Raw genomic sequence first — 22,439 nt, 5'->3', positions numbered from 1 at the left:
ACTCCATTTTAAAACTTAAAATACTTAGCCTTGTCATATACAATAATGTCTAAGGAACTACAGGTTTAATGTTTGGGGTTTTTTCCCATAAAAAACATTAAAACAAATACATATCTACTAATGTGCAAAAAATATTTGTCCCTGTGTCACCTAAAATCATTTCAATAGCACTATACGCAATAGTTCTGGAATAAAATAGGTAGGTGAGTTCAAGTAATAGATCACTTGGTTAAAGACTTGAAAGCTTGGACTGAGAGTCAGAAGCTTGCATTTTAATTACCTGCACTGCCCCTAATGAGTGGGACAAGTCTCATTCTGCCTCTGTTCCTATTCCCTTCCTCTGATAGCCTGGGACTAAGTGATGCCACTCAGCTCTAACAATGTATAACTTCCGGAAATTTCTGAAAATTTCTATGAAATTCACATGATGGCAGGAGTGTCCAACTAACTTAAAGAGCTTCTTCACAAGGCAGCCGATAGGCTATTTAGAGGTTTGTGTAAACTAGAGACAGTTGCACAATCCAGGTGATACAAGGTGGTACAATGACACCCTTGAATGAAATTTTAGTGAGTGTCCTCTCTGGGAAGACACAGTCTGAACTTGGAGAGTATATCTAGCTTGGCAGAGTGTAGGAGTATTCAATAACTATTCATTTCTTGGTCTGTTTTTCTTTTACAGTGCTCATACTATACAACCATGCTTGGCAACTTTGAGCAAGCTCTTTGGTAGAAAAATCCCCTTAGTTTAGAATATCCTTTTTCTGGCACGGTTAAGTTTGCTAATTCACTCCTTACTGTAGCAGCCTCTCTGGACACAAGAGGGCAGGCATTCTTTAAAACGTGTAAGTGAATGACTAACACTAATGTTTAAGAAATGACTGGAAGATAGAAAAAATATAAGTCGCCCAGAGTTCTAGAACACAAAACATGAATTGATTGGCAAAAACTATCATTGAGGAAACTAAGTCTATATTTTAAAGTTCAAAATAAAAGGCCCAAAGAGGAGACAAAGTCTTTTAACAGATTGGCCTATAAGAGAAAAAAATGTTCTTTAACTATATAAAAGTATAATCTTGCACTCATGTGTCATTAGCAACTTTAGAAAGCTACAGAGGTCAGGCGAAGTGAGACACACAGTGTTTGTGAACGCCAGCCTGCGAACAATGTCTGGTAAGCTACTGGCTGAAACTTTAAAAGGAGGGGAGGGGTCTTTTGGTTAATAAAGCATATTTTAAGACTCATAAAAACACTTGAATCACAAAGATAAACAGGAACCACTACCAGATGCCATTTAGACTTATTGCTTACTTCACACCAGAAAAATGTACTCTGATTATCCAATTAAGTATGTTTACAATGTGCCTACTTGCACATTGAACACATCAGCTGCTCCAAAAGCTCAAATGGTGCAGACCAAACACACTGCTTCCTTCTAGAATAGTCCGCAAGTGTCAAACAAGGACAGAAATAACATACAACAGTGATCCCAGCCTTGGTTTCACTTTCCAGGGTTTCCGTTACCTGAGGCCAACAGTGGTCTGAAGATATTAAATGGAAATTTTCAGGAATACACAATTCATAACTTTATTACAGTACACTGTTATAACTATTCTTATCATTGTTAATCTCACACTGTGCCCTAAATTTATAAGTTAAATTCTGTTGAAGTTGTATTTGATAGGAAAAACAGAGAAAGTACAGATTTCAGTACTACCTTCAGTTTCAGACACCCATGGGGGATTTTGGAAAACATAAGGGATGACTAGTGTATAATTCAGGGCCCGTCATATGAGTCATGGCTGCAAAAACTGTGCTGCCTTTTGTTCACCCCTCACTCTGTCCACGTTCTGGGAAATGTGACTTTGCAGTGTCTCCCATCAAGCAGTGTTGTTGGTTTCCCCACCTCTGAAATCTGGGCTGGGTTTGGCACTTGCTGCAGCTCACAAGCATCTGCTGGTGCTGAGTTGAGGCCTCAAGAGACCAAGCATATTTCTGCTCACTCTTGGACCTTGTTGCTGCTTTGTAGACAAACCTAGTCTATCCTGGTCTCTAAGATGAAAGACCACACGAAAGGAGACCCAGTTACCTCAGCCAACCCCTAACATGCAAGAGAGTGCATCCAGGGCCCCAGGCCCACAGAGCTGCCTACCCATCCCACAGCTCATTCCATATACATGAATGTGCCCCACTGAGACATCGAGAAGGCACCACTCAGCAGATCTGTGCACTCATAAGTAATACATATTGCTTTTAGCCATGAAATTGGGAGCATTATTCTTTTTATGCAGCCATAACTAACTGACACAGTAATATTAATTCAGTTAGTACATTTTGCTTTTTATTGTCTGTCTGCCATTTGATTTTAACGTGGCTGAAACACATTAGAAATCTCTTTTCTTTTTTTAAGCCATTTTGAGCCATATTCAGCCTTTCTGTTCCTCCTTCCCTCAGCTGTGGAGAGACAATATTATTTCTAACTGAGGAAAGTACCACCTAGCCTCAGCTATCCTATGTCTTTGAGCCAGTGCAATAGTCAGTCAACAAATGTTTATTAAACACCTCTCATATGACAAACACTGCAGTGATCCCAATCCACAGACTGTGTCAGAATTCCCTCATAGCTTCCTCAAAAGGCTTATGCCCAAGCACCCACCCTTACCTCCCTTTGCTCTCCTCTGAGTCTCCAGCAGACCCTCTGATCATAGGTTGCTGTTTGTAACTGGAAAATACTCTGCTCACTCATTCCAAAGAAAGAAGTCCATGACTGACTCCCTGCCATTCCAAGACACAAAATTCCTGCATCTCTTTATTTTGCTGCTCCACAATGGACTTAACCTTCTCACCAAAATTGTATTTACCTGCTTCCCTGCCTGCTAAAATCCTGATAACAATCAACTTCTACTTCTCCCCAGTATTAATCATGTAAGTAGTCACTGAGCACATTTCTGCCTAATCCTGCAGTAGGAATGTGGCCAATGGAGGATTCAGGCTTTTGCAGGTTTACTGTGAAGACTACATATCTTGCAGTACCCACATAAAAGAATTAGAAAGTCTCTTAAAGTTTTTATAGAGTAGATATTTTAAAAGGTGCATTTGCATTCGATCTGCATTCTGTTATCCTGATCCATATCAAAATGAAATTTGCTTTTCTTCAAAAATAAATTATCCTAATTTCAATTGTATGATTTATTTCCTTTTTTCTTTTCTATCCACTCCATAGAATGTACACTCCATTAGAGAGGGAAGGGACCTCTTTTGCCTTGTTAACTGGTGCTTATTCATTTCAGAGCCAGGAAAAGGGTTTAACATGTGATAGGTGCTCAATAAATAATTATGCAATCTAAGGAAGAAAAAGAAGACAGTGTTAACCAACATTTACTAGACGTCTACTACATACTGGATCCCTTGCTTTAGGAGGATGGATACTATCATCTGACCTTTAAGAAAAGAGCTTAGATAAACTGTTCAAACTATTTGAAACTAATAGACCTCAAGAAGAATAAACTTAAGTCTAACGTTAAACACATCTTTTCCGGGCTGGGGTTGTAGCTCAGTGGTAGAGCGCTTGCCTTGTATGCGTGAGGCCCTGGGTTTGATCCTTAGCACCACATAAAAATAAATAAAAATAAAGATATTAAAAAAAACACACACACCCATCTTTTCCTCTTTACACACACCTGATGGATGTGATGGGGACAGATACTTCATCATCAAAACTGTGACAACATTAATTCAACACACATAATGAAACAATAATGGAACAAGTACATTAGAAACAATGAAGAAGAATGAGTCATGAGGATTTTCATGTTCAGACAGGGTGGAGTTGGGGGAATCACCTAATGACCAGTTTATCAAGAAAAGTATGGAAAATTAGGTAGGATCTGGAAGGACAGCAGGGAGGAAGTGTCTTGAGCGAGGTGGTGAAAGATGATTGAGACAGGTGTGAGCTGGCAGAAGACATCCATGTCTGGGTGGTGCCCAAGGGGAGGTAACCAACAAAAGAAAGCTACTTTAAGAAAACAGATTACTGAATTTATCCATAATCCTTTGGACTATGTGCCCTGGTTCTGCTTTTATTTTTTTTCTTTTCCTTGGTTTTTGTTTTTCAAAGCAGTGAACACCAATTTTGATCCATGTTCACTTGTATGTATTTCATTTTTATGACCAAAGTCTCAAAGATCAAAGAGATAACATGAAATTAATAAAAGTAATTATAGCATATTAAAGATGTTTATAATCCATACATTTATTAAATAGGTCATTCAACAATCTACGGGAGTAATCACACTCAGGACTATGAGCTGACAATGAATTTTCCTGGAACCTTGAGCCTATTTTATCTTCATGTGCACCTACTTTCAAAGTACATAAACTTGAAATTAAAAAAAAGTCTCAGCAAAGTTTTTGCTACATCAACCACAAAGGCTGCCACAGTCTCAAAGACTGGGTTCTGGACCCAGTATGCTAGAATCAGCCTGGGTACTTGTTACAAACACCCCAGTTTGGAAATAAGAAATAAAGAATTTTATGAATGGTACTGTGGAATCTGCATTTTTTTTTTGCAAGATCCAAGGAAAATATGAAGAACATTTAAGTTTAAAGATCTGTATACACGCATGTGGGAGGTAACAGGTTATCTGGACACAATGCCAAATAGAAACAACGCACGCTTCATGAAACACACTAAGTGCATTCCAGGGAACCTTACTTATAGATAATTAAATTTGAAGCTTCAGCCTCATAGGGATCATCATTACTGGAATCCTCAATTAAAAGTAGTTTGAATAGATTCCAGTTTTTGTTCCCACACAAAAGCTCCACCCACCTGGCGTGCCAGGAGGCCCTTGGAGTCCATGACTCTTTCAGTTTTAACTTAAATGCAAACTGAACCACTCCTGAAAGAATAGTGGGTATTTATAGTCAGGTGTATTGCATTCAAACCCAGTCCTCAACGCTGAGTTGTGTGACATGACCATTGCACCCAGTCCCCTGTTAGTTTTTACAAAAATTGAATGACATAATAAAATCAATGTTTAGCATAGTGTCAGTCACAGAGCCAGGCACATTGTAGGGAATAAACCAATTTAGAGATTTTTGTTTTCCTTTTTTGTCTGATAACAAGCTGAGTGCAAACAAATTTGTAGTAATTTATTTAAAACCTTGAGTGCTGCCTCATTCCTGTAAAAACAGACAAGTCCCCTCCATGCACTTATCATTAAAGTAGCTACAAAAGATTAGTTTCAAGATATTGCTCTGTGCTGAATACAAAGATTTACGCTTGAAAGGTCCAATACCTGGACCTCTTGAACTCCTGTTTTCAAATCAAGCATATAAAAGAAAGGGCCGTGTGAACAGAAAGCCATGAGGCTACAGTAGAAGCTATGATCTCTTAGGCAACCCTCATCCATGCCTCTCACTTTATTTACCTCTCTTTTTTCCTTCCAATTTCTGTCATGTCCACCTCAGAGTGGGTCACCCACAATGTGTACCTCTTTCCTGTCCATTTTCCTGCACTGCTAGTGTTTGGATATGGTTTGTTCCTCAAAAGTCCACAGTTGGAAGCTTTATCCCTAGTGCAATGGTAGAGAAAGGAAGTGGGACTCTAAAGAGGTGGAACCCAGAAGAGGTGATTAGGTCACGACTGCTCTTGTGAGGGATTAATGCTGGCCATGTGGAGGGGGTTAGGACTCAGGAGTGGATTAGTTCCTACAAGAGCAGGTTGTTATATGGGAATGAGTCTGGCCCTTCATTGGTCTCTTATTTCCTCTTTTTCACCATGTGGTTTCTGTAGATGCTTCTACCTTGTAACACCACCTGCCATGAAGCCCTCATTAGAAGCCACTGCTGGTACCATGCTCGCTCCTGGACTTCTAGAACTGTGAGCCAAATAAATCTCTTTTCCTTGTAAATCATCCAATTTCTGGCATTTTGTTATAGTAATACAAAAAGGAATACGGCATTCCTTTCTTCCCATTGGTTCAATGATTTTAATGTGCAAGATTCTGGGCTGGCCCTGTCTCTGTAGGACTCAGACATGAATATGGAACACGAAAAAATTATCTACATTTGACAGATAAGTAATTGGAGTTGCAGAGGACAGAAAAGACAAAAAAGGATAAAAAATGTAAAGTTTTAACTGGTGAAAAGTTCTTAAATTTGATGAAAAACATCAAATTTAATAAATAATAAATAGGATTTATAAATAATATTATTGTATTTATTCTACTTGGGGTTTGTTGAGCTAATAGGATTTATAAATCCTATTTATTATTCTTAAAGCCAACTATAATACAGTTTACTTCTATATATGTAGGTATAAGTGTGTGTATAGATGTATTTGCAATATATAATCTTAATTTCTTTAGAATATAAAAATGCTTAAAATTATAACATCCTGTTGATGAATTTATGACATTTAGATATAACATAGATCTGACAACATTAGCACAAAGAATAGAGGGCACTACTAGGATTGTTACCATCCTAAGATTCCTGTATTTATAAATAGACATAATTAAATAATTAGCTTTATGTAAATTATGATGAATTAAAGATGCATATTATAATCCTTAGAGTGAGCGATAACAATAACAAAAACAAAAACAATAACAAATGGAAAGAAATGTATAGAAAGTTAACTGAGGCTTTAAGATACATAATTCATTTTTAGAAGACTGTGTTAAAATGTGTAACACAAAAGAAGACAGGAAAAGAGGAACAGAGAAAACAGATGAAATAATGAAACCAAATAGCAAAATGGCAGACTTAAATCCAAATATATAAATATTTACACTAAATGCAAGTGAACTAAGCACTTCCATCAGAAGTCAGAATTAGTCAAGCGTGAAAAAAGAAGAACCCAAACCCATCTACTTAGTGTCTGCAGGAGACCTACATTAAGCACAAAGTTCCAAACAGGTTGAATGCAAATGGATAAAGTACAAGATGCAAACAATAAGCACACAAGATGGCTGGAGTGGCTATATTAATATCAAACAGTATAGATTTTTAAGACAAGGAGTTATACCAGAAACAAAAGAAGGACATTTCATAATGATAAAATGTTCAGTGTAATAGGAATATGTGATATTTATAAATATCTAAGTGCTGAATGACAGATCATCAAAAGGCATGAAGCAAAAGTTTCAGAAAGAAAATAAGAAGACAAATTAATAATTCTGGTGGGAGGCAAATATTTCTCTCTTAGTAAATGACAGAAAAAGTAGACAGGAAATAATTTAGGACACAGAGGACTTGAACCACATTCTCAGTGAATTTGACCTGATCGATACTTATTCTACTGCACACTGAACATTCACTAAGAGAGACCCAAGCTGGGCCATAAAGCAGATCTCAATAAAGGTAAGAATTTGATATCAGGCAGTGTTGCATGCCTCTAATCCCAGAGGCTTAGGAGGATTCCAACTTCAAAGATAACCAAAGCAATTTAGAGAGGCCCTAAGCAACTTAGTGAGACTTTGTCTCAGGCTAAAAAATAAAAAGGGTTGGGGATGCAGCTCAGTGGTTAAGTGTCCCTAGGTTTAATCCTCAGTAACAAAAGAAAAACAATAAAAATTATACAAAGTATGCTGTCTGGTCACAATAAAATTAATTAGAAAATTAAATTAGAAGACAATGAGAAAAAGATATATAAAAAAACTCCAATTTTTTTAGAAAAAAAATTGAAGGAATCATATAAAAAAATTAGACAATATTCTAAACTGAATGAAAATGAAAAAAAATCAAAATTTGGCAGATGAGATTTAGAGTTTTCTTTGCTTTTAATAGAAATATAAAAATCAATTAAGTTTCTATTTTAAGAAGCTAGAAAAAAGGTGCAAATTAAATGCAAAGTAAATAGAAGAAAGAAAATTATAATGATAAAAATTGAAATCAATGAAGAAGACAAGTGGATAACAATAGGAAACCAATCAATGGTGGCTTTTAGAAAATACCAATAAAATTAATGTAATCTTAGCTAGGCTGAAACCAGCAAGAAAAACCTATTGTGAAGCAAGGATGGAGATATAATATCATGAATGGTAAAGGGGACTTAACTGTATATACTACAAACATTAAGAAGTTAAGAAAAATACTGTAACTCATGTCAAAAATATGTAAAACACTACTTGAATGAAATGGTCAAATTCCTTGAAAGACAATTTTTTTTTTTTTTGGTACCGAGGATTGAATCCAGGGGTGCTTAATCACTCAGCCACTCAGCCACATCCCCAGCTCCTTTTTTGTATCTTATTTACAGACCAGGTCTCCCTGAATTGTTTAGGGCCTTGCAAAGTTGCTGAGGTTGATCTTGAACTCACAGATCCTCCTGCCTCAGCCTCCCAAGCCTCCAGGATTACAGGTGTGTGCCACTGCACCCATTGAACACATATTTTCAAAACCAAAAATTCAAGAATTAGTAAACTGGATCCTATGTCAATGAAGGAAATTAAATTTTTAATCAAGAACTTTTCAATAAATAAAACTCCATAACCAGAAGCCTTCACTGGTTAATTCTATAAAACACTTGAGGGAGAAAATAATACCTGTTTTATACAAACTCTTTCAGAAAACTTAGGAAAAAGAAATAATTCCATATTCAAGATGTAAGGATAAGCTTATGCAGATACCCAAACCACCAGAATAAAAGGAAATTACAGACCAATGTCTTTCATGAATGTAGGTGAAAAAAAATCCTTAACAAAATATTAGTAAATTGAATAAATAAATAAAAAGAATAATATATCATAACTAAGTGGGATTAACCTAGGAATTCCCCAACTGGTTTAACATGAAAATCAATCAATGTAACTCACCTTATCATTTTATGTATATATCAATAGATGCCGAGAAAGAACTTGGCAAAATACAAAAATCACTTAGTGATTAAAAAACAAAACAAAACAAAACATTAAGCAGCAGGGCATGGTGGCTTGTGGCTGTCAACCCAGCTACTTGGGAGACTGAGGCAGGAAGGTTTGAGACCAGCCTAGGCAATTTATCAAGTCCTTGCCTCAAAAGAAAATAAAGGAGACTGGGAATGTAGCTTAATGGAAGAGTATTTGCCTAGCATGCACAAGGCCCTGGATTCAATCCCTAGTATTGAGGGCAGGGGGGGGGGGGGGCGGAGTCACAGTAGGAAGAAAAACAGACCTTTCTAAACATTATAAAGGGCATCTACAAAAAGCCTATAGCTAATATCATTCTTAAGGCTGAAAATACTGAGTACTTCCCTCCTAAGATCAGGAATGAGGCAAGATTTCCATGCCCACCACTTGACATCTATACCATCGTGAAGATGTTATCCAGTGCAATCATGCCAGAGAATAACCAAAGCTTCTACAAGGGAAGGAAAAAATAAAACTTGCTTTATTCAGAGATGTCATTATTGGAGGAAAAATCCAAGGAATCTACACAAAAGTAATGAGAATTAACAAATTAATTTAGAGAGCTCTCAGGATAAATAACTAAACAAAAAAAGTCATCTCTCTAAATTGTGGTGATTTAAAAAAACATTTTTTTTTAGATGTTGATGGACTTTTATTTTCTTCGTTTGTTTATATGTGGTGCTGAGAATTGAACCCAGTGCCTCACACATGCTAGGCAAGCGCTTTACCACTGAGCCACAACCCTGGCCTGTACTGTGGTGATTTTTAAATTTTCACAAATACTTTGGCACATTTTTTTCTTGAAAAGGTGGGTCCATATTTTTTTCCCTTGAATGTGGGCTAGTCAGAAGACCTTACTTCTCATGAATAGAATGTAGTGCAAGTGACAGCCTGTGACTTCTGAGACTAGGTCATAATAGGCATCACTGTTCCTGGCTTGTTCTTTTGGACCACTTGATCTGTTGGAAGCCAGGTCCTTTGTCACAAGCATACTTAAACAATTTGAAGGAGAGGCTCCAGCGAAGAGGAACCGATTTACAGAACCATCCTCTCAAACATGTGAGTGTCTTTGGAATTTCCTCCAGCTTCAGTCAAGCTGTCAGAGATCTCAGCCCTTTTGCCCTTCAGTCCTTAATCCCCAAGTCTTCTATCTAAGGCCGCAAACATCATAGAGTAGAAACAAACGGTCCATACTCCCTCTGCCCTATCTAAATTTCTGACCCACACAAATCACAGGATACTGATATTCAATGATTATTATTGTTTCAAGTCATTAACTTTTAGGGTAATTTTTACATAGCAGTGGGTTAACTAATACATTTATAAAGCAATGAACAATTAGAAATAGGAATAAAAACCAATTCAGATTACACAAGCATCAAACATTATTTAGGAAATTATTTAATTAAAGGTATGATTCAAATATGGTTTAGTGTCCCGAAAGGGTCTATTGGGATTGAAAGCTTGTTCTGCAAGGTGCTCTTATTGGGAAGAAGTGGGACCCTTGGGAGAAGGAGCCTAGCGAGAGATCCTTAGTCATCGGAGAGCAAGCCCTCTGAAAGCAGGTCTCACAGAACCCATCCCCTGTTCCTCTCTGTTCCTGGTTTGAGCTGAGATTGCTCACTGACAGTACTCTTGTCATAGTTATACACCCTGATATGACAGAGCTACAAACTGAACTGATGCCAACACCATGTCCTTGGACCTCCAAAACTATGAATTGAAAAACCTCTTCTTCATAAGTAGACCATCAGGTACTTTGTTATAGTGATGAAAAGCTGACTAATATGTAAATCCTGTATACTAAAAACTATAAAATATTGCTCAATGTTAAGACCTAAATAGAGAAATATACACATGCCAAAGAAACAGAAGGATTCAAGGTAAATTGGGTGCTTAACAGATTTGATTTTTTTAAGTCTGTTCTAAAAAAGCGGTAGAATTTTTCCTTAACTCCTGCAAAAATTATTTCATCAAAACAGGTGAACATACAATGCCCTGAGACAATCAAAAGTGTAGCAAAGTGTACTGGGTGCTGATGACTTCAATACCAACCTCAGCTCTGGGCTAGGGACTTTCTCTATTCAGCTTTTAAATGTCTTCCTCAAAATTGTCTAAGTCCCCCACCAACAATTTATATATATTCATGGATATATATGTATATATATATATTCATATACATATTTCATATATATGAAAAAGTAAAATAAATAAAATAAACTAACCAAAAAATGTCTAAGTCCCCCTCTAGCACTCTGAAACTAGTCAGGCTGACAATATCAGACATCTAGGCGCTGACCTGTGTCCCTTTTAAGTCCATCTTATAAACCTCCTCTTCAAAAATTTATAAATCCCCTTCTCCTGACCAAGACTGACCAGGATAGCAGAGCCATCTGGGTCAGGCTCTCTGAGCCCAGAAAGGGACCCATGTGGGCCCCTGCCTCATGGCTGTTTCTGGGAGCTCCTTCCCTCAGCCCCCACCCACACATGGGTTCAACAAGATGCCAGGAGCAGCTCTGGACTCAAGCCTATGGCTTGGTCCTGAGAGCAGATCTCAGCAGGCTCTCAGTAAAGTTTTTGCAGGATGATGCACGGTTGAGTTGTCAAAATGGTGGCAACAAGATGATTTGAAGTAACTCTTATGTTCAGGGCTCTAGGTTACCAAAAATCACCTCCTGCCCTTGGGCTCCAGAATGTACTGGGCTCTGTGTGGGCTTTCACCTGTCTGTTTTCAGTGCAGAGCCACATCCCTTCTACTGTATCTGAGTGTAATCCAGAGGAGACAAGAGAACTCCACTTTGAGAGCTCCACCTCTCACCCCTGTAGGCTCTGGGCCATGTGGTGTCCCTCTGTGGAGGGCTGGCCTGCCCCTCTGGGGCTTTTGGAGAACCTTGCTCTGTAACAGGAACAGCCCTTTGCTATAGTTCCCTTGCCTCCAGTTGATGAGGTGACTTCCTACTCTCATGGGCCAACGTAAACTGGTGGATTTTCCTTCTGAGTTTGAGACAACTCTTCCAGCTCTGTCCACAGGCTTCTCGCCTATCTGTTCCACTGGTGGTGGCATGGAAGGCTGGGGGAATGATCAGCATGCAAAGTGATCTCTTTCAAAGAAGGCAATAATTACAGGCTCTAGAGAAGACTGGGCTGATCTACATTTTCACTATAAAATTCCAAATATAACTTTAGTAGCTGGAAAACAAATTATCATTCACATTATTCATAACACTGTGGGAAGATTTGCATTTGTGGTCAATGTTAATGAAGCATCATAAGGATCTGTGAGTCATTAGAAGTCAGTACTCACAGGTGGCAAGATGGACATTGAGGAGTCAGTACGTAAATGGTGTTAGAGAACTACAGAGGCAAGAAGATGGACGTTGTTTCAGGACAAACAGGTTCCAGACAGCCAGGGCTTTACGAGTAATAACAGTGTTGCTACATTTTTCTCATGGGGTTAGGGTGGAGGGGATAGCAAATTAGCCAGGGATAAGAAATTACCAGAAATGGTACATAGATGCTATAAAAAAAATCTTCACATGTGCTGACTTGATTAAAGACATATCAGTTCCTTCTCTGCCTCTTATTCTAACCTCCATTGGTAAATTACTATATCTTATAAGGGACCATGAATTTTGTAATAATTATTGAAACCAAGTTGTTTACATAGACAATGACCCTACAAGAAAATACTTGCCCAAGGTTTCAGATACTCCAGAGAAGATGGCTTTTGAACAACTTTGTTCTAGAAGTTTTTCATTCCTCACAAGAAGAGCCCTGGTCTGTTTTGCCCAACAAACTGATAAGACTTTGGAATTTAAAAATCAACCCTTCCCAGCCAAATACATATAACCTTGTCTGTTTTTATGAAGTTAACTGAGGTTCTGGTGAACACAGAAAACGAGATTGGCTTCAACAAGTTCACTTGCAGTAGAGGCAGCGGGTCCTTTTGTAGTAATGATGATTGATTGTAACAGTGGTCAATTTTGAATATATCCCTGGCTGCTCTGAGGCCTATTTTAAAAGGAATTTTTTCTTTTGGCAGTGCTGGGGATTGAATCCAGGGCCTTATGCATGCAAGGCAAGCACTCTACCAACTGAGCTATGTCCCCAACCCAGAGGGATATATTTTTCTTTTCTCCCTCTCCCCGCTCCCTAGCCTGGGGATGGGGAACAAGATTACCTTTTCCCATCCTAGACCAAGTTATCTGTCCTTGAGCACCAACCCACCACAGGAAGGAGATGTCACTGGAAGATCTAGGAAGAGACTATCTCTCAAATTAGCAAGTGAATTTCACACACCATCAGGGTGCACCTGGGACCCCTGTCAGGGCACTCCTGGAATGCAGCCTCTGAAGAACTTCCTTTAAAGCCCTGTCTTCCCTGATGGGCGAAAACACAGCCTCTAGAAGTGGAGTCCCCTGTGCTTCTCCTTTGGTAGCAAAGGAATAAACCTTCTTTCTTCTTTTTCTCAAAACCGTGTCCTCGTTACTGGATTGGTATTGGGGACAAGGACCAAGCTTTCCGTAACATGATTACTACATCTCCTTCTACTCTCCTGTGCTGGAATACAATTTGGAGAGTGCACTTCTGACAGTTCTTGTTAGGCAATTATCCCTTAAGGATTCTGGCTAGGACAAGGAGCACACAGAAAGTTGTGGTGTGCTACAGTAATTTATCAGTAATTTTTGACATTTTGTTTTCTTCTTGAAAGTGGATATCTATCTTTTCTCCACACACTGATTAACCATGTATAAAACATTATAGTGGTCTGAATCACCTGAATTATTTTGCACCAACCTTCAAAAGGTTCTGTGGCAGCCTCTCTTGCCCTCCATGTTTCATGGGCCAGATCATTACAAAATGAGAAACTATACACTGTCTCTTCCACTTGTCATTTTAATCATCTTTTTTTTTTAATTTTTATTGTTGGTTGTTCAAAACATTACATAGTTCTTGATATATCATATTTCACACTTTGATTCAAGTGGGTTATGAACTCCCATTTTTACCCCGAATACAGATTGCAGAATCACATCAGTTACACATCCAATGATTTACATATTGCCATACTAGTGTCTGTTGTATTCTGCTGCCTTTCCTATCCTCTACTATCACCCCTCCCCTCCACTCCCCTCCCCTCTTCTATCCCTACCCCCTCTACTGTCATTCATTTCTCCCCCTTGTATTATTTTTCCCTTTCCCCTCACTTCCTCTTGTATGTAATTTTGTATAACCCTGAGGGTCTCCTTCCATTTCCATGCAATTTCCCTTCTCTCTCCCTTTCCCTTCCACCTCTCATCCCTGTTTAATGTTAATCTTCTTCTCATGCTCTTCGTCCCTACTCTGTTCTTAGTTACTCTCCTTATATCAAAGAAGACATTTGGCATTTGTTTTTTAGGGATTGGCTAGCTTCGTTTAGCATAATCTGCTCTAATGCCATCCATTTCCCTGCAAATTCTATGATTTTGTCATTTTTAATGCAGAGTAATACTCCACTGTGTATAAATGCCACATTTTTTTTTATCCATTTGTCTATTGAAGGGCATCTAGGTTGGTTCCACAGTCTTGCTATTGTGAATTGTGCTGCTATGAACATCAATGTAGCAGTGTCCCTGTAGCATGCTCTTTTTAGGTCTTTAGGGAATAGACCGAGAAGGGGAATAGCTGGGTCGAATGGTGGTTCCATTCCCAGCTTTCAAAGGAATCTCCATACTGCTTTCCAAATTGGCTGCATCAATTTGCAGTCCCACCAGCAATGTACAAGTGTACCCTTTTCCCCACATCCTCGCCAGCACTTGTTGTTGTTTGACTTCATAATGGCTGCCAATCTTACTGGAGTGAGATGGTATCTTAGGGTGGTTTTGATTTGCATTTCTCTGACTGCTAGAGATGGTGAGCATTTTTTCATGTACTTGCTGATTGACTGTATGTCCTCCTCTGAGAAGTGTCTGTTCAGGTCCTTGGCCCATTTGTTGATTGGGTTATTTGTTTTCTCATTGTTTAATTTATTGAGTTCTTTGTATACTCTGGATATTAGGGCTCTATCTGAAGTGTGAGGAGTAAAGATTTGTTCCCAGGATGTAGGCTCCCTATTTACCTCTCTTATTGTTTCTTTTGCTGAAAAAAAACTTTTTAGTTTGAGTAAGTCCCATTTGTTGATTCTAGTTATTAACTCTTGTGCTATGGGTGTCCTATTGAGGAATTTGGAGCCCGACGCCACAGTATGTAGATCGTAGCCAACTTTTTCTTCTATCAGACGCCGTGTCTCTTATTTGATATCAAGCTCCTTGATCCATTTTGAGTTAACTTTTGTGCATGGCGAGAGAAAGGGATTCAGTTTCATTTTGTTGCATATGGATTTCCAGTTTTCCCAGCACCATTTGTTGAAGATGCTATCCTTCCTCCATTGCATGCTTTTAGCCCCTTTATCAAATATAAGATAGTTGTAGTTTTGTGGATTGGTTTCTGTGTCCTCTATTCTGTTCCATTGGTCCACCCGCCTGTTTTGGTACCAGTACCATGCTGTTTTTGTTACTATTGCTCTGTAGTATAGTTTGAAGTCTGGTATCGCTATACTGCCTGATTCACACTTCCTGCTTAGCATTGTTTTTGCTATTCTGGGTCTTTTATTTTTCCATATGAATTTCATGATTGCTTTCTCTATTTCTACAAGAAATGCCATTGGGATTTTGATTGGCATTGCATTAAACCTATAGAGAACTTTTGGTAATATCGCCATTTTGATGATGTTAGTTCTGCCTATCCATGAACAGGGTACATTTTTCCATCTTCTAAGATCTTCTTCTATTTCTCTCTTTAGGGTTCTGTAGTTTTCATTGTATAAGTCTTTCACCTCTTTTGTTAGGTTGATTCCCAAGTATTTTATTTTTTTTGAGGATATTGTGAATGGAGTGGTTGTCCTCATTTCCATTTCAGAGGATTTGTCGCTGATATACAGGAATGCCTTTGATTTATGCGTGTTGATTTTATATCCTGCCACTTTGCTGAATTCATGTATTAGTTCTAGTAGTTTTTTTGTAGACCCTTTTGGGTCTTCTAGGTATAGAATCATGTCACTGCAAATAGTGATAATTTAAGTTCTTCTTTTTCTATTTTTATGCCTTTAATTTCTTTCGTCTGTCTAATTGCTCTGGCCAGTGTTTCGAGAACTATGTTGAACAGAAGTGGTGAGAGAGGGCATCCCTGTCTTGTTCCAGATTTTAGAGGGAATGCCTTCAATTTTTCTCCATTCAGAATGATGCTAGCCTGAGGCTTAGCATAGATTGCTTTTACAATATTGAGGTATGTTCCTGTTATCCCTAGTTTTTCTAGAGTTTTGAACATAAAGGGATGCTGTACTTTGTCGAATGCTTTTTCTGCATCTATCGAGATGATCATATGGTTCTTATTTTTAAGTCTATTGATGTGGTGAATAACATTTATTGATTTCCGTATATTGAACCAGCCTTGCATCCCAGGGATGAATCCTACTTGATCATGGTGCACAATTTTTTTGATATGTTTTTGTATCCGATTTGCCAGAATTTTATTGAGGATTTTTGCATCTAGGTTCATTAGAGATATTGGTCTGTAGTTTTCTTTCTTTGAAGTGTCTTTGTCTGGTTTAGGAATCAGGGTGATGTTGGCCTCGTAGAATGAATTTGGAAGTTCTCCCTCTTTTTCTGTTTCCTGAAATAGCTTGAAAAGTATTGGTATTAGTTCCTCTTTAAAGGTTTTGTAAAACTCTGCTGTATATCCATCTGGTCCTGGGCTTTTCTTAGTTGGTAGTCTTTTGATGGTTTCTTCTATTTCCTCAATTGATATTGGTCTGTTTAGGTTGTCTATATCCTCCTGACTCAATCTGGGCAGATCATATGACTTATGAAATTTATCTATGCCTTCACTATCTTCTATTTTATTGGAGTATAAGGATTCAAAATAATTTCTGATTATCTTCTGTATTTCTGAAGTGTCTGTTGTGATATAGCCTTTTTCATCCCGTATGCTAGTAATTTGAGTTCTCTCTCTTCTTCTCTTCATTAGCATGGCTAAGGGTCAGTCGATTTTATTTATTTTTTCAAAGAACCAACTTTTAGTTTTGTCAATTTTTTCAATTGTTTCTTTTGTTTCGATTTCATTAATTTCAGCTCTGATTTTAATGATTTCTTGCCTTCTACTTCTTTTGCTGTTGTTTTGCTCTTCTTTTTCTAGGATTTTGAGATGAAGTATGAGATCATTTATTTGTTGGTTTTTTCTTTTTTTAAGGAATGAACTCCAAGCAATGAATTTTCCTCTTAGAACTGCTTTCAATGTGTCCCATAGATTCCGATATGTTGTGTCTGTGTTTTCATTTATCTCTAAGAATTTTTTAATTTCCTCCTTGATGTCTTCTATAACCCATTGATCATTCAGTAACCTATTGTTCATTCTCCAAGTGATGCATGATTTTTCCTTCCTTCTTTTATCGTTGATTTTCAGTTTCATTCCATTATGATCAGATAAGATGCATGGTATTATCTCTACTCCTTTATATTGTCTAAGAGTTGCCCTGTGACATAATATATGATCTATTTTTGAGAAGGATCCATGTGCTGCTGAGAAAAAAGTGTAACTGCTTGATGTTGGGTGGTATATTCTATATATGTCAATTAAGTCTAGGTTATTAATTGTGTTATTGAGTTCTATAGTTTCCTTATTCAACTTTTGTTTGGAAGATCTGTCCAGTGGTGAGAGAGGTGTGTTGAAGTTTCCCATGATTATTGTATGGTGGTCCATTAGAGTCTTGAACTTGAGAAGAGTTTGTTTGATGAACATAGCTGCACCATTGTTTGGGGCATATATATTTATGATTGTTATGTCTTGTTGGTGTATGGTTCCCTTGAGCAGTATTTAGTGTCCCTCTTTATCCCTTTTGATTAACTTTGGCTTAAAATCTATTTTATTTGATATGAGTATGGACACTCCTGCTTGTTTCCGAAGCCCATATGAGTGATATGATTTTTCCCAACCTTTCACCTTCAGTCTATGTATGTCTTTTCCTATCAAATGCGTCTCCTGTAGGCAGCATATTGTTGGGTATTGTTTTGTGATCCATTCTACTAGCCTGTGTCTCTTAATTGGTGAGTTTAAGCCATTAACATTTAGGGTTATTATTGAGATATGGGTTGTTCTTCCAGCCATATTTGTTTATTTATGTTACTAAACATGGTTTGTTTTCCTCTTTGATTATTTTTCCCCCCTTTACTATCCTACCTCCCACTGTTGGTTTTCATTGTTATTTTCCATTTCCTCTTCCTGTAATGTTTTGCCGAGGATGTTTTGAAGAGATGGTTTTCTAGCTGCAAATTCTTTTAACTTTTGTTTATCATGGAAGGTTTTAATTTCATCTTCCATCCTGAAGCTTAATTTCGCTGGATACACAATTCTTGGTTGGAACCCATTTTCTTTCAGTGTTTGAAATATGTTATTCCAGGATCTTCTAGCTTTCAGAGTCTGTGTTGAAAGATCAGCTGTTATCCTGATTGGTTTACCCCTAAATGTAATCTGCTTCATTTCTCTTGTAGCTTTTAAAATTCTCTCCTTATTCTGTATGTTGGGCATCTTCATTATAATGTGTCTAGGTGTGGATCTCTTATGATTTTGCACATTCGGCGTCCTGTAGGCTTCTAGGATTTGGGATTCTGTCTCATTCTTCAAGTCTGGGAAGTTTTCTCGTATTATTTCATTGAATAGATTACTCATTCCTTTGGTATGGACCTCTATACCTTCCTGTATCCCAATGACTCTTAAGTTTGGTCTCTTTATGTTATCCCATATTTCTTGGATGTTCTGCTCATGGTTTCTTAACACTCTTGCTGAGCTGTCTATGTTCTTTTCAAGTTGAAATACTTTGTCTTCATTGTCTGATGTTCTATCTTCTAAGTGTTGTAGTCTGCTGGTAGTATTCTCAATTGAGTTTTTAAGTTGGTTTATTGCTTCCTGCATTTCTAGGATTTCTGTTTGTTTGTTTTTTATAACCTCTATCTCCCTGTATAGTTGATCTTTTGCTTCCTGGATTTGTTTATGTAATTCATTGTCGAAGTGATCTTTCATTGTCTGATTTTGCTGTCTAATGTCTTCCTTGAGACTCCAGATCATCTGAAGCATGTATATCCTGAATTCTTTATCTGACATTCCATCTGCTGCAGCTATTACCCCTTCTAAAGTTGAGTTGACCTGCATTGCTTGTGGTCCTTTCTTTCCTTGTCTTTTCATACTGCTCACGTTTCTTTCTGCTTGGTGAAACTGTTGTGTTTTTGAAATTTTCCCCCTATATATTTATATTGCTCTTGTATAGTTGAAAAGTCTCCCTTGCAGGGTCGGGCGGCGGCTGTGCTCCTCCTCCAATTGGGGTGATCTGTCTACCACGCATGCTCAGCTTTTTCTGGCATGCGTGTGGCCGGGTTTGATCCTCAGCACCACATACAAACAAACATGTTGTGTCCGCCGAAAACTTGGATGAGCCTCCACATGGGGTGCAGTACAACTACCATCTCCAAAGTGTAGCCTCGCTCCCTCGAGGAATAGGATCAGATCACTCTGCCCTTCTCCTCCAGCTCCGGCCCACCCATTTTAATCATCTTGTATTGATCTTTATTCTCTCTTAATGGCCTCTCTACACTTTCTCTTGACTTACCTAGTGTCTGTTCCACATGGAACATTCTGCCACCACCTTATCCTCATTGGCCTGATTGAAATTGTCTTTATATCTCAATTTAAATTTGACTCTCTTTTAGAAGTTACTTAGAAGTTTTGGGTTTTTTTTTTTAAATTTTTATATTGCCTGTCTTTAACTTTAACATAAACATACAAACCAATCTTAACACAGAGCATTTTCTCATTTCTCAAATAACTTCACTTTCATCCCTTTTCCCAGCTGCATTGAAACAGAATCAGCAACTAAAATTGTGTATCATAAAAAGTTTACAACATGATGTTTTGATATACAAATACATTGTGAAATTTTAACTACAATCAAGCCAATTAACATATCTAACACTGTATTTAGTTACTATTTTATGGTGAGGAAAATTAAGATCTATTCTTAACCACTATCAAAAACACAAAACATTATTATCATTGACTCAGAAATTCTTAACATCCTAGATAATGAAGAAGCCTTCAAAACAAAACAAAACAAAAAACCCACCTCTCCTTACTCCTCTCCCACTTAATCTACCATAACATTTCTTCACCAAAGAAAAGCCAACAAAACTCTGAGCTTTGTTCTCGATTCAACAATGCATGTGACATGAACGTCACAACAAAGCTTAGAGCCATGTTTATTATATTAATCCAGTTGGCTGATCCCTTTCAATATCTGTAATATAAATAAGACTCTGTATGTTTTTCATGTTTTCTCTTGAGAGCAAAACTATCTAGAGAAAATATTAATCACCTTGTTCTACAAAAATCCTATAAAAAAACATCTGGGATATAAACATGTCTTTTGTTCTCTTGCAGATTGGATTGTTCCAAAAAGTCTTTATATTATCTATATTATTGACCTATGTTTCTAATCTTGAAAGATTAATATGCAAATGTCATGAGTTTCATAGAAAATCCTCCGTGTCCTCGTCCGTTGCGACCTTTGTAATCTAGGATTGAAAGTCTACTGGAGAACACCAGACTCCACAGAGATTTCAAGCAGTGCAGGTAACCTCTGAGAAATGCACTGAATCACAAATAAGAGGAAGAGTAAGTCTATCAGACTGTCTCAGTCTCTTGCAGTCCTTACATGTCAGTCTATAGAACATTAAAAAAAAAAAAAAAGCAAAACACAGTCTAACTTGGAGAGAGTCCTCAGTCTCCCTCTGCACTAAGAAAATTATGCAAACTAAAATAAACATGAAATCAAACCAAGGATCGAGAGAGAAGGACAGAAACCTACTGGGTAGAATTCCTGCTGAGTTGGTGTTAGTACTGTCAAGGAAATACCAGGAAGGGCAATCGTACGCTGACAAAGGTAAACAGATACAACAGGTAGCTGGCATGACCACCCTACAAGTTACAGATGTGTCATTACAAGTTAAACTGTCCAAGCTCCTCCCACGTTGGACCCTCAGACGTTTGGTAACGTGTCCCCCTTGTCTTTGCTCATGACATTTCCTGAAGAGGTTGCAAACCTGCAACTGAGGGGCCAACTTCAGGTAGCAGACATGCTTCACTGGGTTCTCACGGTGAGTTATGTTTTTTAAATCTATATTCCCATGTCAAGAAGCTGTAGGATCTGGAAACACTGGTTTCCACATTCCTGATGACAAACATTGGTGGGAGCTCAGCGGTTGTCCCTTTCAAGGGGTCATGTGTTTGTGCCAATTGTTTCCACTTTTCTAAGGTCTGCTTCTTTTCAAACTCCTTTCCTTTAGGTATAGGATCTTGCAGGCCCTTCTCTACAGAGACTATCCTCCTATCCATCTCTACTTGTTCAAATTCAGCCATCAGTCATGGTCTATCTGAAATGTCAACCTCTTTCCTTTCCCCAACAGTCAGAAGTGAGTCCTCCCTCTTTGCAATACTCATGACTTCTGTTACACTTCTGTAGCGTATTCAGTATCCAGTATCATCATCATCATCATCATCATCATCATCATCATCATCATCATCATCTGTATTGTACTTATCTTGGCCTCCTGACTATAATGGAAGCCTACATATTCATTTATCCACTCATTAAGCAAAAAAATGTAGAAAGTACTAGGTACTACACACTAGATTAAGTGCTGCAGATATAGTAATGAATAAGAGAAACAAGCACAGGCTCTGAATGAAGGACCTGTCGTGCTTCTTTTCACTTCCTCTGCAGGACCTGGGGAAAATGTCATGTACTAAATAAGTGCTCAGCTGGAATTTGTTGAAATGAATTGAGATGCATTCGTTTACATTTACAAAGCGTCTACTTCCTGGCAACTCCATTATCTTATTTATGTCATTCTATTAAATAAGTATTAGAGATATATTCATTCAAAAGGCACACTAAAATCAGAATGTATACTGAGCACTAAACATGTCTTCTCCCTTTCAGTTAACTCTAAATCACCAAGTTTTTATTTTGAAAAAGTACTCAGATATACCTCTAAATTTATTTACCTGGGTAACTGCTGAAAGAGAGGCGACTACTGCTGGTGTCGTTATCTTTGATGTTGAAGTCCCAGTGTTTATATATCCTGAGCATGGCTGCGTAAGTGTACCAGCTTGAGTGAGCAAAAAAGATGTTCTCAAATCCAGGAAGAACCTGTAGCCAGAATCATAGTGAGTGACACAAAGACAGATGGATAACTGACTTCAATAGCAAGTGTAGGAAGCATGGAGAAGATGTGTCAATTTAGGTGTTTACTGTTATCTTTATCATCAAAAAATATGGCCAAGGAGTTGAACATTAACTTTACTGTGCACAAAACAGATGTCTTAACATCCCAAATGAAAGGGAAGCAGAGGTAATAGCTTCAAATTCCAATTCCCTCCATCAAAGTTCCTTCCAGTTCTCAACTTTTGCCATATCAGGAAGAA

General features: G+C 37.8%; 1 protein-coding gene across 2 annotated transcripts in view; it reads right to left on the bottom strand.

Annotated features, from left to right (window-relative positions):
• The window catches only part of Plbd1 (phospholipase B domain containing 1), a 64,435-nt gene that overhangs the window by 8,713 nt on the left and 33,283 nt on the right, over positions 1-22,439 (bottom strand). For both annotated transcript variants that reach the window (XM_071610128.1, XM_027955921.3), the window contains exon 6: positions 22,020-22,164. In XM_071610128.1, the coding sequence (XP_071466229.1) occupies positions 22,020-22,164 (145 nt within the window). The remainder of the gene's footprint in view (positions 1-22,019; positions 22,165-22,439) is intronic.

Source organism: Marmota flaviventris, chromosome 3 (genome assembly GCF_047511675.1).
Source record: "Marmota flaviventris isolate mMarFla1 chromosome 3, mMarFla1.hap1, whole genome shotgun sequence".
NCBI classification, from domain to species: Eukaryota; Metazoa; Chordata; class Mammalia; order Rodentia; family Sciuridae; genus Marmota; species Marmota flaviventris.
The sequence above is the reverse complement of the archived record's forward strand: the minus strand, read 5'-3'. Positions and strand labels throughout refer to the sequence as shown.